The following is a 20634-nucleotide window of genomic DNA, read 5'->3' as shown; positions in this document are numbered from 1 at the left end:
CGTTATTCAAAATTCGATGACTCTATGTACCGTTGTTTTATCACAATACAAGAAATATACATACATTTATGCAGATTTTTCATTATTTAATTTCTTCAAATATAATGCAGGACTCTAACATTTTGTGGCAACAGTTTGAAAAGTGAACCGACATTTATGAGTCCGACGCAAAATGCCAAAACGAAACTAATAGTCCTTCGGGATTCAAATCCCTTTGGACTAAAAAAAAAAAAAAAAAAAAAAAAAAAAAAAAAACTGAAAGCTTTTAGATTTTAAATTACGTCAAAAGAAGCGTCTTCTTAAAGATTTGTGTGTTACCTTTATTTATTAAATATCATGTTCTTCGCACTTAAAACCATAAAATTCAGTTCAACAGCAATATCGCAAAATAATTTTAAAATGAGCAGCATATCTTTAGAATTTCCGACACACAGTCTCCCGCGTTGGAGATAAAAATGTTTTTTCTGTACAATGTTGCCATTGCTCGCTTTGAAATTCTTGAGTTTTTTAATCAAAAATTCGTTAAAGTTTTACAAAATATGAAATCGATCATAAAACAAATTCCAAATTTGGGTTTCTAGGTGCCCATATTCGAGTGGAGGACTACGGTATTCAAAATTTGATGTCTCTAGGTATATTTTTTCCCCACAATGCGAGAAATATACATACACTCATCTAGATTCTTCGTTACTTAATTTCTTTAAATATAATGCCTGGCTGTAATAGTCAGTGGCAACAATTTGGAAAGTGATTCAGAATTTTAAGATGAACCAAAAAAAAAAAAAAAAAAAAAAAAAAAAAATGCCAAAACGAAATTAATAGCCCTTCTCAACTAACACTGCTTTTGGGTAAAAAAAAAAAAAAAAAAAAAAAACTTGTTTTTCGCGCTTAAACCATAAAATTCAATTCAAAAGCAGATTCAATTCAGAAAATATTTAAAAAGAGCATATCTTTGGAATTTCCGATACACAATCTCGCGCGCTGGAGATAAAAATGATTTTTTTCCGTAGTGTTGCCATCGCTTGCTTTTAAATTTGTTGAAGTTTTATAAAATATCAAATAACTCATAAAACAAATTCCAGATTCTAAATGTAGGCTTCCAGATGCCCATATACGAGTGAGGTTCAACGTTATTCAAAATTCGATGTCTCTAGGTAACGTTGTTTTTTCACAGTGCGAGAAATATACATACATTCATTCAGGTTCTTCATTATTTAATTTCTTTAAATATAATGCGGAGCTCTAATATTTGGTGGCAACAATTTGAAAAGTGAAACACCGTTTATAGTTACGAAATTAATAGCCCTCCTGGGCTTTAAAAAAAAAAAAAAAAAAAAAAAAAAAAAAAAAATTAAAAGTATGTTTTTATTTCAACACAGCTAAAACAGAACCATGATTTCGCGTTTTAATATGTCGCGTAATTACGATTTACGCGCGCCGTAATAATTTCGCGTTTTAATATGACTCAAGAAATCTAAATCGTTACTTGGTTTGACAGTTACCGAGCTGGGTAAATAGCTATAATTATATTAGGAATTATTTACATTGAAATAACATTAAGCATTATTGTAATAAAAACATTAAACGCTACACATCCACGAAAATCGAGAATCAAAATTTCAGTATTACCGTTGCGAAAAATGAACATTGGACAACCACTACTAACATGCAGCAAAATTTCGAACATTAATTCAAGCGGTTATTTCACTTGAGCTTTTTTGAAGTTATCCTCAACATTACAGAAGCTTAATTTTCTGATCTTCGAAAATTAATATCATTATTTTGTTTTATTAAAAACGTAAATTTTACGGAAATAAAAAGACCTTTTTTTTAACTATGCAAACTTCGTTGAAAGAAAACACGCTAAAACAAAAATAAAATTCTCTCACTTGGGGGAACATTTAACCTACAGAAAAAACACAACCCAGTCATCCTATGATGTTGTAATCCCATTGTCTGGGTTATGTGGAATACTGCAGGGGATATTCCTCGCGTAACGATCTGCACCCCAACTACCTCATTTACTCCTCCAAAGCCTCTGTAATTTGTTGTCCCGAAGCGCAAAACGCGCTTCAACTTTGGCTCCGCGCTGTTCACGAATATCGCCAATCCATCGCCACCGCACTCGCCAAGTGCGCGTGGCGGGAGCAAGAGTGCACGTGCTCTCCAAGAACCGCAGCACGACCTCCGTGGATTGGTCGCGCAAGGATACCGAAGACGGCGCGCGGTCTCTCCCGCCCACCTCGACCAATAGCAGAGCACCGAGGGCTGGACCCCAGGGCACGAACTGCCGGATTATCGCGCCGCTAATAGCCCTGCTTGAACTTTAATGACCCCCCCTACTCTCTCCCCGTTCGCTCGATCCTTATAGGGAAAGTCCGTCGCCTAGGCAACGGTGGTGCGCGTTCTGTTGGTGTCATAGTTCAGAACCGGGGCCACAGTACAGACGAGATCTTGCCGTTCGGAGTGGAGGGTGTATGCGATTTACGGTTCACCGGCAAGCGATCGTGGAAGTACTCCCAGCGCCGCCGCTGTTCGCGGGTATGGAACATTTAACGCAGCAGACGATCGTCGCGGAAATTGAATGCTACAACTCTGCTCCGGGCCGTGTGTTGTTGACCCGAGTGTGCATACTCCGAAACCTTTGACTTCGATACTTCCATGCGTGGGTTTCGAACCACTGTTTTTGACACGAACTTCTATTTCATGATGATGAATATTCTGTTCCATTTAAAAAGATAACGCTAGAGATACATTCGCTAACTTGTTACATCTTCGAAACTCTTAAAAAATTTTATGAACATGAAAAAATGGACTTCTCATAACAGCTTCCCTCTGGACTAATATGTGTTATACGAAATTCCATGCTTTCTTTGTGGACGACTTCTTCTCAGATTACTTAAGAAATTGACATTTTGTGCCACTTTGCACACCACTTTGCATTTCGGACGAAAGTATTTAAAATTCGCTAAGGAATTGCTGTCCAGTCGTCAGCAATCGAGCAGTGTCCTATCGCCAATTTACACAAATCTAGAACTATTTGCGAATCATCCAGTGTTGTGATTCCTTTGCAGACTGTGATTGTGATACCTTTGACAGATGAACGTTTTGCGTTTTTCTACAACAGATTGGACCAATTTAGTTCAAACATTACTGGAAATTTGCTGCTCAGTGCTGTTGCTGTTCACAGAACAGTGGCCGAAAAACTGAACCATCTTCTTTTTTTTATTTTTTATTTGTGAGAAAAGGCGAGCCTGGTGGCCGGCCTTCCGAAAGGCCAAAAGCTGTTGATTCCGGAGTGGACAGCGACCCCTGGGCCGTCCCCAACGGTTCCAGGAGCCCTGCAGTTGGGGGCCTTCCACCCCTTGCTCGCCGGTCCCTGGCCCAGCCAGCCCCAGCCGGCAGGGGGTTTCGAGCGTCGCCCAGGCGCTACGTCCACGACCACCCCACCCATGGCTCTGGCTGTGACGCCCTGGCGGGACCCGTCCGCTGTGGTCGAGCCGCCGGACATTGCGCCCCAGCAGCCGCCCCAGTCGGGGACGCCCACGAGTTCGGACAAGAACAATCAACAACAGATCGAGTGCGTCGTCTGCGGGGACAAGTCCAGCGGCAAACACTACGGCCAGTTCACTTGCGAGGGCTGCAAGTCCTTCTTCAAGCGCAGTGTGCGAAGGAACCTCAACTACACGTGCAGGGGCAACCGGAACTGCCCCATTGATCAACACCACCGGAACCAGTGCCAGTTTTGTCGTCTGAAAAAGTGTCTCAAGATGGGGATGAGAAGGGAGGGTAGGTGCACAGGTCAGATTTGTTCCTCATAGTTTGTTTGCCTGTAGAAAGTGACCCCTTAAATTTCAAAAAAAAATTTCCTCCCGGCATTTATATGTGTAAGTACAGGATATAATTTATTATTATTACTATTATTTTATTTATGTTATGTTTACTATATATATATATATATATATATAGCAATAATTTATAATAAGAAAATTTTCCATATACCTTCTCCAAGGAACACAAATTCAATTTAAAACTATGAAAGAAAAAAATTTTTAATGAGAATTTAAATTTTGTTTAACAAGATTCTATTGGCTTAAATGAACTAATGTCTTTATTTGGATTGAGTACTAATTGTGAGTCTAGCATGTAATTTTATGCTTACTTGGAAGTAAGATGAAAAACTCTCTTAATTTAGTGGTTGTTAATTGATGGGAATTAGTTTATCCCCTTCATAAGTCGATTAATCTGCGATCCATGCCAAAAACGACTTTATCGGTATTTAAAATTTACTTTTTTTTAGTATTTTTGCAATTAAAGATTTTTCTTAGCAAATTGTTTTTAAATAAGGAGATTGAAATTAATGTTTAAAATACTAGTTTAAATTCTGACTAAATTTTTTCATTCATGGTTTTAAATTGAATTTGCATTCCTTGGAGATGGTATATGGAAAGTTTTTCTTATTATAAATTATTAGTTTATATATATATATATATATATATATATATATGTTATATTTTTATTGAATTTAAATTAGAAAGGAATTGCGAAACCTAGAAAAAGTCATAAGAAATGCCTGCAGTATCCCATCAAAATTTCAGAAACACTTTACAATATGTTTCTGAAATTTTAATTCGATACTGCAGGAGTTTTTTTACTTTTTCTAGGTTTCACAATTCCTTTCTAATTTAAATTCATTTTTAAAAATCAGCAGCATAAAGCGCTATTTTTGATTCACTTGGTTTTTCAATTTTTCAATTATCTTTTTTGTTATGTTTTTTACTTAATTTTTTGTATGATTTTATTGTATATATATATAATAACCAGACAAATTTTTAAAATGGTTAAATAGAGGACGAGAGGCCAAAACGTTTGTGAATAAGGTTATTTCTTCTATTCGCAAAGACAATTATATAGACTAAATATCATACATTTAAGTGAAACTAAGTAAGCAGAGTTTATTTCATATTGGGTTGATTTGAAACTATTTAAATATAATAACATGTAACATCGATTTATATATTAATCAAAATCGAAAGTTTTTACTATTTGAATATGTTACGAAATAATCAATTAATAGCTTGAAAACTTCTAAGATAGGCTGACAATATTCAAAGGTCCTAATATTTATTTTGGACCAAAAATGTTTTATGTATCAAAATTTGGTGTACTAAAAATTGGACATAGTTTTATTTAGTAGTAAAAGTTTTAAAATTTAATTTTTTTTTCAAATAATTAAAATATCACCTTAAATATATATATAAAATTTATAATCTCTACATATAATAAAAGAAAGAGTGTGTGTGTGTCTTTCGTTTGTGCTAATAGATCCAGGGCTATGAAATTTGTTATATAGGTGCATCTTATACAAGAGCCAGTGCACCTCGAAGTATTTTTTCAAAATTCGAATCATATTTTTTTTTAATTTTATCTTTTCGATTTTATCGCATCATTTTGAATAGTTTCATTCTTTTAGGAATGAGGTTTTGGCAGCAGTTTTTGATTCAATTGTATACTGGACTGCTGACTGTTGAAAATCAGCATTGTTGCCATTTGAAAAAATGGAGGCGATAATTCTGTTCAGTTTTTAAATTTAATGTTTCTCTTGGATACTAGACGTTTGTCGAGAGAAGGAAACGGGAAGTTGGTTAGTTTATTTATTAGGATAATTAATATTTGTATTAAGGGATACTGCTTATTTCATTGTAATTTGTTATATGTAATAGGTTTTTTTTTTTCTGCAGAGTAAAATTTTGCTCAGTTCTTAAATTTAATGTTTGGTGTTCTCTTCAGACATTTTCCCGGTACATTTAAAAGCTAGACGAAGCTGCTAGTTAATAATACACCAATCTTAATTTTTGTAACCGGAAAAAATCGAATTACCTTAAAATTTCTCTCTAATATAATTAACGAAAATGTGTCAAAATATTTCATTCAAATTAAACCTTTCTGAACAAACGGTTCTGTGAAAAGTACAGTATTTAATTCCGTTCAGAATGAAATGTTGTTTAAGAAAGGAATCCTTTCACATACTTAGGACTCTGAAATATATAGGCTCGAGCAAAGAATATGCATTTGACGAGCAAAGAATATGTATGCACATAAAACGTTCTTTGGCTCAAATTTGGCTGTAGTGAATTAAATTTAGAAGTTTGCTTTCATATTTTTTTTAATCTTACATATATATATTTTCGCGTAACTTATTTCAAAAGATTGACAATTCTGACATTTAGACATTAAAAATTTAGATATTACAAATTTAGTGTTTTTATTGCAATATTTCAAATAAGCGAAATTATTAATATTGTCTAAGGAAAGAATAATTTCACTTTAAGATCGTTTATTTCAAGCTAAACGCGGAGTTTAGACATCATGAATTTATTATTCCATTGTTGCAATCAGCTCTCTTTCTGTTGACTACATAATATCTTTTGAATTATTTTAGCATGTTGCCAAAATATTAGTGTTAATAATTTTATCAGTTTCATAATTTTATTAGTATTGCTGTGAAATAAATATAATTTCCATATACGTAAATTAGTTTACGTTCAGTAGGCGAAACGTGGAAGAAAAAAAAATATATTACGTATTCACAGTTTTAGAACTCTGTCATTTGTTGACAAATTTGAAATAGAATGTTGTTTTAACATTTTCGTCATGTGTGTAATATTTTACAGTTAAATCACATATAAAAATTCTATCTTAATTATTACTAGTATTGTTGAAAATTATTAAATTACTAGCTCGATCACGCTTAATAAATATCTCATCATTTGCTATAAAATAATTTAATGACGTAATGTTTTTTAGCCCGAAAGGGACGTTAGTTCCGCATAGAATATTAATTTCGAAAAAGCATTTTCCGTCTAAACAATCAAATGCGTTGTATCAATCACTTTTAAAATTGCTGCCACTAAATATTATTGAATTGTGTTATATTTAAAAAATTAAATAATACATGAATTTATGTATGTTTCTCGCTCTGTGAAAAAAAAAATGGTTCCTAGAGCCATCAAATACCGAATAACACAGTCCTCCAACCGAACACGGGCGTCTGGACGCCCGAATTTTGAATTATGCATTTGTTTTATTGTCTGTTTTATATTCTGTAAAACTTTATTGAGTTTTTGATTGAAAAACTCGAGGATTTCAAAGCGAGTACTGACACTGTACGGAATAAAACATTTTTATCTCAAGCGCGCGAGACTGTCTACCGAAAATTCTAACGATATGCTGTTTTTAAAATTTTTCGTGATTTTGCTGTTGAATCCAGTTTTATGTAGCGTGGGCGCCAAGAATGTGATATTTAATAAATAAAGTAAACACACAAAACAATAAAAATTAAAAGTTTTGTGAAGTTATCAGGACTTGTATTCCTCTTGACTTGCTTTGGAAACATGAACTGTCCTGACTCGGAACAGGGAGCTTACTCAAGCTATGTTAAATAAATTGTGAAGTAGACAATACACACAGGAAGGGTATACGAAACCCTTTATTTTTCTATCTTTACAGAGATTTCCGGAACTTCGGAATACAGAGACCAACCACTTGTGGTCTGAACGTAAGAATATAAAACTACTAACTAAAACTAACTTTGGATTAATATACAAGTGCCTAGCTTTAAGATTGGCCGCTATTTAACAAAGTCTGTATTTAGTACAGAGAGCTCCTAAAACTACGATACGTTTGAAATTATCAACAGGACTAAACCTCTGGCCTTGAACGCAACCAGCAACCGAGTAAAACTACTATGGCAAGCGGCTTCCTTCCAATAACTCTTTCCTCTCTCTTGCTTGGCAAAAAGCCACAACTTAAGTACTTGGCGTTAGCAAGACAAATTTGCATAAATAAGTTAAAGCTTTTAATTCTGGCCGGAAGTAGAAAATAAGAAGTGATAGTAAAGATTTAAAATAAAATAAACGTTAGTAAAACTTAGGATCCTTACAAAGTCATCTCATAAAAATGTATGGCAACACTTACACTTAACTCTGCATCGAGAATACTAAACGCATATGCTGCTTTTAAAATTTTTGTAATTTTGTTGTTAAATTGTATATAGTATAAGTGCGAAGAAAATGGTGCTTAAATAATAATACCTTACCAGACTTTTTTTGGGCGACCGTTAAAATGTGGAACCTTTGAGTTTTTTTTAATTTATTTAAATTCTGGTAATGTGTTAATATTATTTTGCGTTTTCTAAAAAAATTCTGCTCTCAGCTTTTAGCTTAGTATAACGAGGTTTTTTTTTTTTTTACATAACAAGGTAAAAAGATAAAAATAAAAAACAGCTTGTATAGCAAGATAAAAAACCGTATCCGTTAAAACATAATAATGCAACAGAGTTCTTTTAAACAGCAAATAAGCAAAAATATTCGTAATGTTCTTTTGATATAATGAAATATGCTTGGAAAAGTATTCTGAGAATAGGGTAAGATATCTTTCCGGCATATGTCTTCTTGCTTTTGAAACATCTTTTATATATAAATTCAGTGTTGTTGTAGTAAATTTGTTTAAAATAATCGATTAAAATTAATTTCATGAAACTTCAAACATAGAGCTGACATTCGAATAGTTTTGATTTCTAATTCTGGCTTCAAATCCCTCGCATCCAAGTTCTGCTTCGATTGTTAATATCTCATATCGTTTAACACTTTCGCCTTATCTGAGATAAGTTGTTATCTCATGAGCTATGAGCTCTGCTTTGGGTCGTTATCTGATAAAAATTAACTTTTTTGGAAACATTATTCTTTTTTACAGTTAATGTCATTTGATTCTGCCGTTTGTTTCAAGTAAATCAGTACATAGTACCGTTATTCGTTTGTTTCAAGCAAATCAGTACATAGGACCGCCGTTTGTTTCAAGCAAATCAGATATAGTACCGTTATTGCTAAATGCAAGTACACCTTTGTTCGAAACTAAACCCCGTAACATAATATTATCTTTACCATGCTTATGCATACTTTATTATTTAATTTCTTTAACAACAATGCACTTTTGGGCTAATAACTAGTGAATTAAAAGTAATAATAATCCTACAAAGAGTTTGAAAGTACAAACAGCGTGTATATTTGAAAGTATTTTCTAAGCTTATACCAAACTAAACTGACTGCCTATGCTGTAGCAAATTTTATGATGAGTCAAATTAAACTGCTCGATTTGGAATTTTCTGCGGTCTGTCATGCCATGGTTTAAGCATTTTACTTTTGTTTTACCTGTTTTTGTGTCTAAACACTTACCCCATAATGTGACATTTCAGAATTGCATTTGAAACTTCGAAATCACAGCCTTTCCGTTAAAACTTATAATAAAAATTTACAGTTCAACAGAGTATTCTCTTAACGCTTTAATTTCTATCATACAATTAAAACATAATGATATTAATGATAATATAAAAATAATGATAATTAAAAAATAATGATATTTAAGTATTAATATGTCTTAAATTTTGCATGCCAAAACCGCGAAGACCAATAAAAACGCAAAGTAAAATTCACTGTAAAAAATTATTCACGTTTTCAACTATATTCCGCACGAGCGTACATTATTGGTCGACTTAACTAGGTTAAATTCCCGGATGTTGAGGTTGGCCTGCGCATTGCAAGCGAAATTTTCTTTCGTTGTCAAAAGTTCTTCAAGCGCTGCTGCAATTTTATGATTCTTAGGCGTAAACATTAGCCTGTAAAACCTCATTTTTAATCTCTTTTCTTATTTAAAAATTCGTTATAAAGTCTAAAATGCTTTTTTAGTCCAAAGGGGCTTTGTCCCCGAAGGACTGTTGTTTTCGTTTTGCGACTTTGCGTTGGTTCACAATAAATATCCGTTTCACTTTTCAAACTGTTGCCACCAAATGTTAGAGTACTGCATTATATTTGAAGAAATTAAATATTGAAAAATCTGCATAAATGTATGTATATTTCTCGCATTTTGATAACAACGGTACCTAGAGCCATCGAATTTTGAAAGACGTAATCCTCCTGCTAATATGGGCATGTGGAAGCCCAAATTTAAAATTTTTTTTATTATCATTTCATATTTTGTAAAACTTTAACGAATTTTTGATTAACAAACTCGAGGATTTCAAAGCGAGCAATGGCAGCGTTGTGCAGAAAAAACATTTTTATCTCCAGCGCGTGAGTCTTTGTATCGGAAATTCTAAAGATATGCTCATTTTAAAACTATTTTGCGATATTGTTGTTGAACTGAATTTTAAGGTTTAAGTGCAAAGAATGTGATATTTAATATATAAATGTAACACACAAAATGTTAAAAAAACGCCCCTTTTTGACGAAATTTAAAATCTTAAACCTTTCAGACTTTTTTTTAATTTCTTATTTTTAAATTTCCGAATGATATAAAATCAGTTTTATGTATTTTTAGCTGAAAGGGCTGTAAGTCACAAAACGGCATTTCACTTTCTGCGTTGGTTCACGTTTCAAACTGTTACCATCAAATATTATCGCAATATATTATATTTAAAGAAGTTAAATAATGAAGAATCTGCATGAATTCATGAATGTTTCTCGCACTGTGTAAAAACAACGGTATCTAGAGCTATCGAATTTTGAATAACGTAGTCCTCCAACCAAAAATTGGCACTCGGAAGTGCGAATTTTGAATTTCCAATTTGTTTTATTATCTATTTCATATTTATATTCGTAAAACTTCAACGAATTTTCGATTAACAAATTCGACAATTTCAAAGCGAACAATGGCAACATTGTACGGAAAAGAAGCATTTTTATCTCCAGCGCGCGAGACTGTAATATGATATGAGGGACGCAGGTCGACCCTCTTGGCAGACTTTACGTCGCCTTATGGCTTTTTTGCAGGCTACGCCAAAGCAAGCTAGAAACAACACCTTCAACAAACAGACATAAAGAACATAACTAAAAAATAAAATTCAAATTAAAATCCCTACTGCAAGACTTATCATAATTAATCTTCCCCATCATTTTCCTGGCAAATTTTTTCAGTCTTTTAAAATCATTTAAAATATCATATATATTAAAAACCTCATTTTTCTTAAACCTGTTCCTGATATCAGTAAAATATTGACATGTTTCCACATAATATTCTGCAGTGCCCGGTTCTTTACAGATATCACTGAGGTCAGACTATTGTAATTTAAACTTTTAAAATAGAAAGGAAGTTCAAAGGCATATACTTCTGCGGGACATATGTGGATATCGTACCGTTAGCTATGAGTCTGTTTATGCAATTTCTGGCTTTCCTTCAAATTGACATTGCCATTCTTTATGCTATTGCTTATAAGGAAAATATTTCTGCTCCTGCTGTCTCTCAGTATGATTGTATTTTACCTTCATCTGATCTTCCTCATCCTTCAGAAAGAAATGCTGTTAATTTTATTCAGTTTAGCAATAAAATCGTAGATGATTCGCCGGTAACTTGCTATACTGATGGCAGCAAAATTGATGGCAACGTTGGTCTCGCATTTGTTGTCTTCAAAAATGGTCTTGAATTTGAGCACTTTCAATTTAGAATTAGAGATGGATGTACCGTTTTTATAGATGAACGTTTGTGCTTAAACTTCGCCATCAAATGGGTCTCTGAACAAAATAGTGCTGTTTCAGACTACCTCATTTGTACTGATTCCCTTTCATCCTTGGAGATCTTAAAATGTATTTCTCCTTCTAATAATATCATTATCGAGATTCAAAAAGAACTGAAAAACCTAAAAGATAAAAATATTTCGGTTGCATTTTCATTTGTTCGTGGTCATACAGGTCTTGTTGGGAACGAACGAGCCGATTTCCTTGCTAAGGCTGCCACTAAGCGGGAAATTGACACTTATGTCAATATCCCTAATTCCTTTTATAAGAAGGTCATGTATGAAAGTATTGCGGAGTCGTGGAACCACGAATTCATTAATTCAAATAAAGGGAGTTTAACAAAGAGATTTTTCTCTTCTATCAAGATGAGATTGTCATGTCATCACTTCTTCACAGACTATAAATTAACCCAACTTCTTACTGGCCATGGAAATTTCAAAAGTTATTTGAATAGATTTAAGTTGAACTCCGAGTCTGTCTGTGATTGCAGCCTCGGTGGAAAGGAGAATGTTGAACATGTGCTTCTTCTATGTCCTAAATATAGGAACGAAAGAAAAGTCTTAACTGGAACTAAAAAACTTAAATATTAACTGGTCTCCAAAATTTTACCAATTTATTTCCGAGAGAAGTGCTTTTAACACTTTTTGTCAATTTATTGTGAAACTTTGTAATCATACTTAATTTTATTTCAGTTATTTCTTCTGTTTATTTTGTATTGTGTTTCATACTTACTTCTGTAAGCCCCATGTGATAGTGGTACATGGGGAACTTATTATGTTTCTTTAATTAAAAAAAAAAATAAATAAATAATAATAAAAAACAAAATCTGAAATGTTTCAGATTTTAAATTACGTCCAAAGGGACGTTTTTTTTAACATTTTGTGTGTTACCTTTCTTTATTAAATATCATGTTCCTCGCACTTAAACCATAAGATCCAGTGCAACAGCAATATCGCAAAATAGTTTTAAAACGAGCATATCTTTAGAATTTCCGATACAGAGACTCACGCGCTGGAGATAAAAATGTTTTTTCTGCACAACGTTGCCATTGCTCGCTTTGAAATCCTTGAGTTTGTTAATCAAAAATTCGTCAAAGTTTTAAAAAATAGGAAATCGATCATAAAACAAATTTCAAATTTCAAATTTGGTCTTCCACATGCTCATATTCGTTGGAGGATTACGTTATTCAAAATTCGATGACTCTATGTACCGTTATTTTATCACAATACCAGAAATATACATGCATTTATGCAGATTTTTCATTATTTAATTTCTTCAAATATAATGCAGGACTCTAACATTTTGTGGCAACAGTTTGAAAAGTGAACCGACATTTATGAGTCCGACGCAAAATGCCAAAACGAAACTAATAGTCCTTCGGGATTCAAATCCCTTTGGACTAAAAAAAAAAAAAAAAAAAAAAAAAAAAAGGAAAGGAAAATAACCTGTTATGATTTGGTTAACGTCAATGTCTGAATAACATAAACCTTTTTTTAAGTTTAACAAATTTCATATAACCTTTATTTCGATCAGACTTTTCCCATTTATCATAAATATAATTTTTCATAATAGTCACAGCTTTCGTTGTTGATCGCTGTACATGAATATCACGAGCATTAACATCCGTAATTGCCTCCTTGGCCAGTGCGTCCGCCCTCTCATTTCCAAAATGTCCAACGTGTGCCTTCACCCAATTAAACACAATATGTTGATCTTCTCTCAAGTCTTTATATAATTCTCTAATATCTACCGTTGAAGGGTTGTCTTGATCAGGTCGTGAGAGAGTTTGAAGAACTGTCAGAATAAATATGTATATCATATTTCCGTTTAAGAGTCTTCTTAATCCATTTCAGTGAATAAAAAATAGCCATAGCTTCCGCTTGATAAACTGAGTTATAAATATTGAGTTTAAATTTATTATTCTCAATCTCCGTTCCATAATAATATATAACATATCCGAAAGCAAGACTGTATATCGGAAATTCTAAAGATATGCTGTTTTTAAATATTTTGTGATGTTGCCGTTGAATTGAATTTTATGTGGTTTAAGTGCGGAAAACATAATATATGATAAATAAAGGTAACACACAAAATGTTAAAAAAAAAAATAAAAACGCCCTTCTGGGTGTAATGTAATATTTGAAAGATTTCAGATTTTCTTTTTATTTTATTTTATTTTTTAGATTTTATTCCTAATTGTTCTCTTCTCTAAACATTGTTTTGTTTACTTCGTTTGTTAGTTGTTAAAAATTGTAGCAATCGGTTACAGCTAATGTTTGATTTCTCGCTGTTATTAAAGTGGCAGTCTGTTACTTACTTTTATGTATTTTATCACAGCAAATTAACTTTTAATATTTTTTATCTAATCTAGCGATCATTTTTAAATTATAACCTTAATGTTGCTTTTAAAGCTTGACAATGAACTCGTAATTTTAATCAATATGTTTAACTTCGATATAATAATTCTGAATTGACCGAAACTAAAGAAAATTCGCCCTAACGACATTTTTTTCTCTCGTTATTTTAGAAATAGATTTGTGTTGTATAAGAGTAGTTCGTTATCAGTAATATTTTGCAAAGTTTGAGGCAAAGATCCATTGGTATTGGTGTCGTATATATACGCAAAAATGATTTAAATGATAAGTTTAAAGTTACATCACTAAAATGCATTTTCATAGCTGAAATCTTGTGATGCTTGACGAAATAAAAAGCATCTTTTAGTGATGGTAAATCTTGGTTTTAGTGATGGTAAATCCTGCGTACTGTAAATAATACTAAAACTCTGCAACACACAGCGTATCGTTCTGAAAATAATTTTTTTTTTTTAAGTTAAAAATTAACTAAGCAGTGGATAAATTAGTAAATTCATGGCAATTACAGAGGCTGTTCGTACATTTTTTAGACGATTTTGGTAAGCGGTAATAAAACATCGTTTGCTTCAAAAGAAGTAATTGCAATTGTACTATGTTTTTAAGTCAAAATTATCCTTTGTGGCTTGAAAGTTTTGATTTTATTCAAGATGGCGAATTTAACAAAGCAGTGGTTCAAAGGCTACATTTACGCTCTTTCCGAAGAGAAATATGCATACTCCGTTATCCAAAAACGATGTGAGAGTCATGGTTTTGTGATATCTAAAGCGTCGATAGGTAAAGGAAAAAAACGTCAAATTGGAGCCTCAAGTGGGACAAAAATTCCAAACAAGTATCCAAGGAAAAAACGGACATCTTCGACTATTGCAAAGGTACGTTGTTTAATGTCAAAAGAAAATCTCCCTAATCAAAGGACAGTTGCAAAATCATTAAAATGCTTGGTATCCACTGTAAACAAAATGATAAACGTTGATTTAAATCTTAAGAAAGCGAAAAAACGCAATGTGCATCGTCTTCTTCCAAAGCATATCGCTCAATGCAGGACACGCTTCAGAATTCTATATGAGAAACACTTATCCAAAGAAAAATGGAAAAAATTGTCACAATAGATGAAGTATGGGTGTATTTAAATGACTGTAACAAAAAAAAGAGCCTTTTATTATCATAAAAGTGGAGAAAAAAATTTAAGTACATGGTTCAAAGAATCGAAAGAAAGTTTTTCTAAGGGATTCGTGATTGTTGCTGGTTTTTCTTCTAATGGCAAGTTAAAAATAAAGAGAGTGCAAAAAAATGTCAAGATTAACTCCAAATACTATCAGGAACATATTTTATCGCCAATTTTTCTGAATGAAATACCATTGCTTTACCCACAGTGCCATCAATCTGTGAGACTCCATCAGGACAAAGCTAGCAATCACACATCAAAATCCACTGTAAATTTCCTAAAAGAAATTGAACAAAAAACTGGTACTGGTATCCCTACTAAATCTCCCGATGTGTCACCTATGGATTTTTGTGCTTTCGGACTAAAACTGCATTATCCAAACGTTGTCCCAAAACCCTAACAGGACTCTGGAAAGCTGTTCGGGAGGAATGGGATAGAATACCTCTTCTGCCACTTCAAAAGGCATTATTATCCTGGAAATTGCGGTGTCGGAATAAGGGATGTCAAATAGAACATTTAAAACACAATTTTATGTAATTTAGTTTTGTGAATGCAATATACATCGTCTAAAAAATGTGTGAACAGCCACTGTATTTCTCTCTTAAAATGAATGGAGGAACGCCGTCATCAAAAGTATGTAAAGTTTAAGATCTGCTAAAATTTTTCGGTTCTAAAAAAATATTAAACACCAGTATACATGTAAATAAGTGAAAACAAATTAATAGCGAAAAGAAATGTGAAAGACTTCTAATTTTAGTGATCGCCCAAAAGGTTTGTTAAGGTTTTTTACGCTCTCGCTGCGTTCGCAGGCAACCAATCTGCTGTTACACTTACTACTATTAACCCTTTTTTAGTCCAAAGGGACTTGAGTCCCGAAAGACTATTAGTTTCGTTTTGGCATTTTGCGTCGGACTCATAAATGTCGGTTCACTTTTCAAACTGTTGCCACAAAATGTTAGAGTCCTGCATTATATTTGAAGAAATTAAATAATGAAAAATCTGCATAAATGTATGTATATTTCTCGTATTGTGATAAAACAACGGTACATAGAGTCATCGAATTTTGAATAACGTAATCCTCCAACGAATATGAGCATGTGGAAGACCAAATTTGAAATTTGAAATTTGTTTCCTATTTTTTAAAACTTTGACGAATTTTTGATTAACAAACTCAAGGATTTCAAAGCGAGCAATGGCAACGTTGTGCAGAAAAAACATTTTTATCTCCAGCGCGTGAGTCTCTGTATCGGAAATTCTAAAGATATGCTCGTTTTAAAACTATTTTGCGATATTGCTGTTGCACTGGATCTTATGGTTTAAGTGCGAGGAACATGATATTTAATAAAGAAAGGTAACACACAAAATGTTAAAAGACGCCCCTTTGGACGTAATTTAAAATCTGAAACATTTCAGATTTTTTTTTTTTTTTTTTTTTTTTTTTTTTTTGTCTTTTTAGTTTTATTATTAGGCTTAATTTTCTTCGCGCTTGCGCTTGATGCTATTCAACAGCAAAATTACCGAAATTTTACAAGTAGCATAGTGGTATAAGTTTAGAATTCAAAGTGCAGCGGTAAGTGCTGACATACATGTTTCTGTTTTTTTTTTTTTTTGGGGGGGGGCTTCCAAGGCTTTTCTTAATTCATTATGTCAATGTTAAGTTTTCTTACTAAGTTGGCTTTACAAAATTTTTTTTGTCTCTTTAGTATTAACGCTTTCTGTATTTACTTTATTTTTGGCACTTACATAAAATTGGATTCAACCGCAAAATCACAAAATATTTAATAACAGCATATCCTTAGAATTTCCGACAGACAGTCTCGCGCGCTGGAGATAATTTTTTCCCCCCCTTTACAGTGTTGCCATTGGTCGTTTTGAAATCCTCGAGTTTGTTAATCAGAAATTCGTTAAAGATTTACAAAATAAGAAAGAGATTATAAAACAAATTCAATTTGGGCTTCCAGGTGCCCATATTCGAGTGGAGGATTACGTTATTCAAAATTGGATGGCTCTAAGTTTTTTTTCCCCCTTGTTTTGTACGGTGCCACAGCTCACTTTTAAATCGTTGAGTTTGATAATCAAAAATTCGTTAAAGTTTGCCAAAATGTGAAACAGATAACAAAATAAATTCGAAATTCAAAATTCGTACCTTCCTATGTCTGGGTACAGGACTACGTTATTCAACATATTGCTCTAGGTGCCGTTGTTTGTTGTTCTAGGTACCATAGTGCGAGAAACGTGCATATATTCATGCAGATTCTTCATTATTTATTTTTTTTTAAATATAATAAATGATGATAATATTTGGTGGCAACAATTTTAAAAATGATGCGCCCTTTAGAGCGATTCTACGCAAAATGCACGGCCCACCAGCGGCCGAGCGGTAAAGCCACTGAACACTGGTAGTTCGGTCCGAGGTTCGAATCCCGCGAATGGGCTGGCTGCATGGGCTTTTTCGTGGTTTTTCCCATGTGCAACGTGTATACGAGCCAGTTTCCCTTAGAAAGTCCTCCACGAAGGCATCCCTCCCTTCAGACAGACAGCCTCGTGTGCTTTGCCATAATTGAATAATACAATCCAATCCTACGCAAAATGCTGTTTTGGAACTAAAATCCCATACGGGTCTAACGTTTATACGGATTAGTAATAATTTGCTGATATTAAATGAGTGAATGATAAATAATAATATTTCCTATCTAAGTTTAATTAATTTTTTCTCATTATTTTTGAAGATTGGAATGTAGTATTTTATCGCTCAAAAAGGCTGTTTTATCATTTCTTAAATGATTTTTGGGGAAACTCTCTTTAGTTGCTTGCAACGATTTTTGATAGTAATTTATGTGTCACCATGTGAAAGATATTTTTTCACTTGAAGTTGAAACTTTTGTTGCATTCACTACTCACTTTGATTCTAATCAATGGTTTTCCAGTTTAAGCTAATGAAGAAGCTGTTCAAAAGGCATATCAATGCTCAAATGTTCATGCAGATATCCAACTATTATTTTATGTCTCACATTCTCGCATATCAACGCATAATTAACCGTCTTAATTAACTTAGATCGTAAAAAGTTTCAGTTCTCTTGGCCAACCAAAGTTAAGTTAGGAATTAATTATTTTGATTAAAAGTGCCCACATAACGATATATCGCATTTATACTAACAGAATATTCCTCTGTTAGAACACGTATATTTCAATAGATGAGTGGCCGGTCTGCAGCCCATAAATTATAGTTTATACATATTAATTTTATATTATATATATAAATATTAATTTGAAGGATATTAAATAAAAGTATTTACAGCACGCATTTTAAGACTGCATTCCGGTGGTAAATTCTGTCGCTTTGGCTGTGTGATGCCGCTGTGACAAAGTAACGTTATTAAACTGTGCAATATCATACACAGTTTCAAAGAATGGCACTGCAGTAAAATTCATGTTGTCTGTCAAAACACTGTTAAACAATGAAATATCGGTCTTATTTACGCATGTGCATTTACATTTGCTCACGCTTGGTTTCAGTTTTGTAACTTGTAAATCTTTTTTTTTTTTTTTTTAATCCCAAAGAGGGTATTAGTCTCAAAACGGCATTTTGCGTTGTTTCGCTTCCTGCGTTGATTCAGTTTTCAAACTGTTGCCACCAAATATTATCGCCGGGAATTATATTAAAAAAAACTAAATAATGAAGATTCTGCATGAATGCACGAATTTTTCCTGCATTGGGAAAAACGACGGTACCTAAAGTCATCCGGTTTTGAATAACATAGTCCTCCAACCGAACATGGGCACCTGGAAGCTCGAATTTTGAATTTCAAATTTTGTAAAACTTTAAAGAATTTTTGATTAACAGACTCAACGATTTCAAAGCGAGCAATGTCAACACCGTACGGGGGAAAAAAAAATTATCGCCAGCGCGCGAGACTGTGTATCGGAAATTCTAAAGATATGCTGTTTTTAAATATTTTGTGGTATTGCTGTTGAACTGAATTTTACGGGGTTTAAGTGCGAAGAGCTTGATATTTAATAAATAAAGTTTAAAACACTTTCCTTTGAACCCTGAAACCTTCCTTTGCACCCTGAAAGCTATCAAATTTGCTTTTCTTTCTTTCTTTCTTAAATTTTATTTTGAACAAGTGAACGAACACGATAAACTACGGAAAGTTGAAATTTAAATATTTTAAATAAAGATTCATTTTGTTAAATTGTTAAGCATTGTAATGTTATAATTTGAACAATAAGCTTTTGCGTATGTGAAAGCAGTTCCATTTTTGCCCTCAAACAACTTGGCAGCTTCTTTCAGATTTCAATTTGCCTTAGAAAATCCTTTACGAAAGCCATTTCTTTTCATAAGCTTTGAATGCTTTACACTAACTCTGTTTTGCAAGTCAGTTCTACAAACACGATCTTTTTCAGATGCTGAACAAGGAATGTAAGAACAGGGTATCGATGAAGCATGAAAACATGTTTTCACATGTGCACTATACCTTATGAAGTATAAATCTCCGTATCCTAAACTTGTAGAGCTTTTTTGGGAGCAGAAACTAGTATCAGACTCTTAACAGACGTAAAGCAAATTATTGATGGGTCTGAAGTAACTGCGGAAACTTGAAAAGGTATAAAAAAAAACTTTTCATTTAAAAAGAACTCGAAGATAAATAAATGCACTTCTTGTGCTAAAAGGGTGGACACCACTTGTGACTTTGTATATAAAATAACTGGGTAAATTTAAATAAATCGTCGGCTAGTAGTCAAAGATTACACGAATTAATTTAAATTAAAGCTAGCCCGAAACTCTAACCGGAGTATCAGTTTAAATGTCGGCAGAAGCCCAATAATTATAAACTTCTCAGAGAGGGTTTAGTTTATTATGGCAACGCACACTAGGGCAGTCTGTCTAAGGGAAAGGATGCCTTCCTGGAGGCTTTTCTAAGGAAAACTGGCTCGTATGCACGTTACACATAGGATTTTTTTGGTTTTGGTGATTAAGGCAAAGCCTCGAGGGCTATCTGCTTAAGGGGAGGGATGCCGACATGGAGAACTTCTAACAGAAATTGGCTCGTATACAAGTTACACACGGCGAAAAGCACGAAAACGCCCATGCAGCCAGCCCGTTCGCAGGATTTGAACCTCGAAACGTATTAAAAATGTAAGAGTTACTTTACATTATAATTAATACTCGAAGCCACGATAATTAAACTCGAAACATGTTACAAATGTAAGAGTTAATTTACATTATAATTAATATTCTAAGCCACGATAGTTAAACTCGAAACGTACTAAAAATGTAGGAGTTACTTTACATTATAATTAATACTCTAGGCCACGATAATTAAACTCGAAACATATTACAAATGTAAGAGTTAATTCACATTGTAATTAACATTCTAAGCTACGATAGTTAAACTCGAAACGTATTAAAAATGTAAGAGTTAATTTACATTATAATTAATATTCTAAGCCACGATAGTCAAACTCGAAACGTACTAAAAATGTAAGAGTTACTTTACATTATAATTAATACTTTAAATTGCGATAATTA

At 33.1% G+C, this 20634-nt stretch overlaps 1 protein-coding gene across 2 annotated transcripts in view; it reads left to right on the top strand.

Moving 5' to 3' along the window:
* Positions 1-2294: 2294 nt before the first annotated feature.
* Positions 2295-20634, top strand: part of LOC118194187 (steroid receptor seven-up, isoforms B/C-like) — a 187004-nt gene continuing 168664 nt past the window's right edge. Inside the window, exon 1 of one of the 2 annotated variants that reach the window (XM_085827256.1) lies at positions 2295-3801. In XM_085827256.1, the coding sequence (XP_085683382.1) occupies positions 3453-3801 (349 nt within the window). In that variant the 5' untranslated portion in view covers positions 2295-3452. The remainder of the gene's footprint in view (positions 3802-20634) is intronic. The other variant, XM_085827257.1, reaches the window with a different exon arrangement.

The sequence above is a fragment of the Stegodyphus dumicola genome, chromosome 11 (genome assembly GCF_044657685.1).
Source record: "Stegodyphus dumicola isolate Sdum_Otavi_A_Nest chromosome 11, ASM4465768v1".
In the NCBI taxonomy this organism is placed as follows: Eukaryota; Metazoa; Arthropoda; class Arachnida; order Araneae; family Eresidae; genus Stegodyphus; species Stegodyphus dumicola.
Note: the sequence above shows the minus strand (reverse complement) of the source record. Positions and strands in the feature narration are given on the sequence as shown.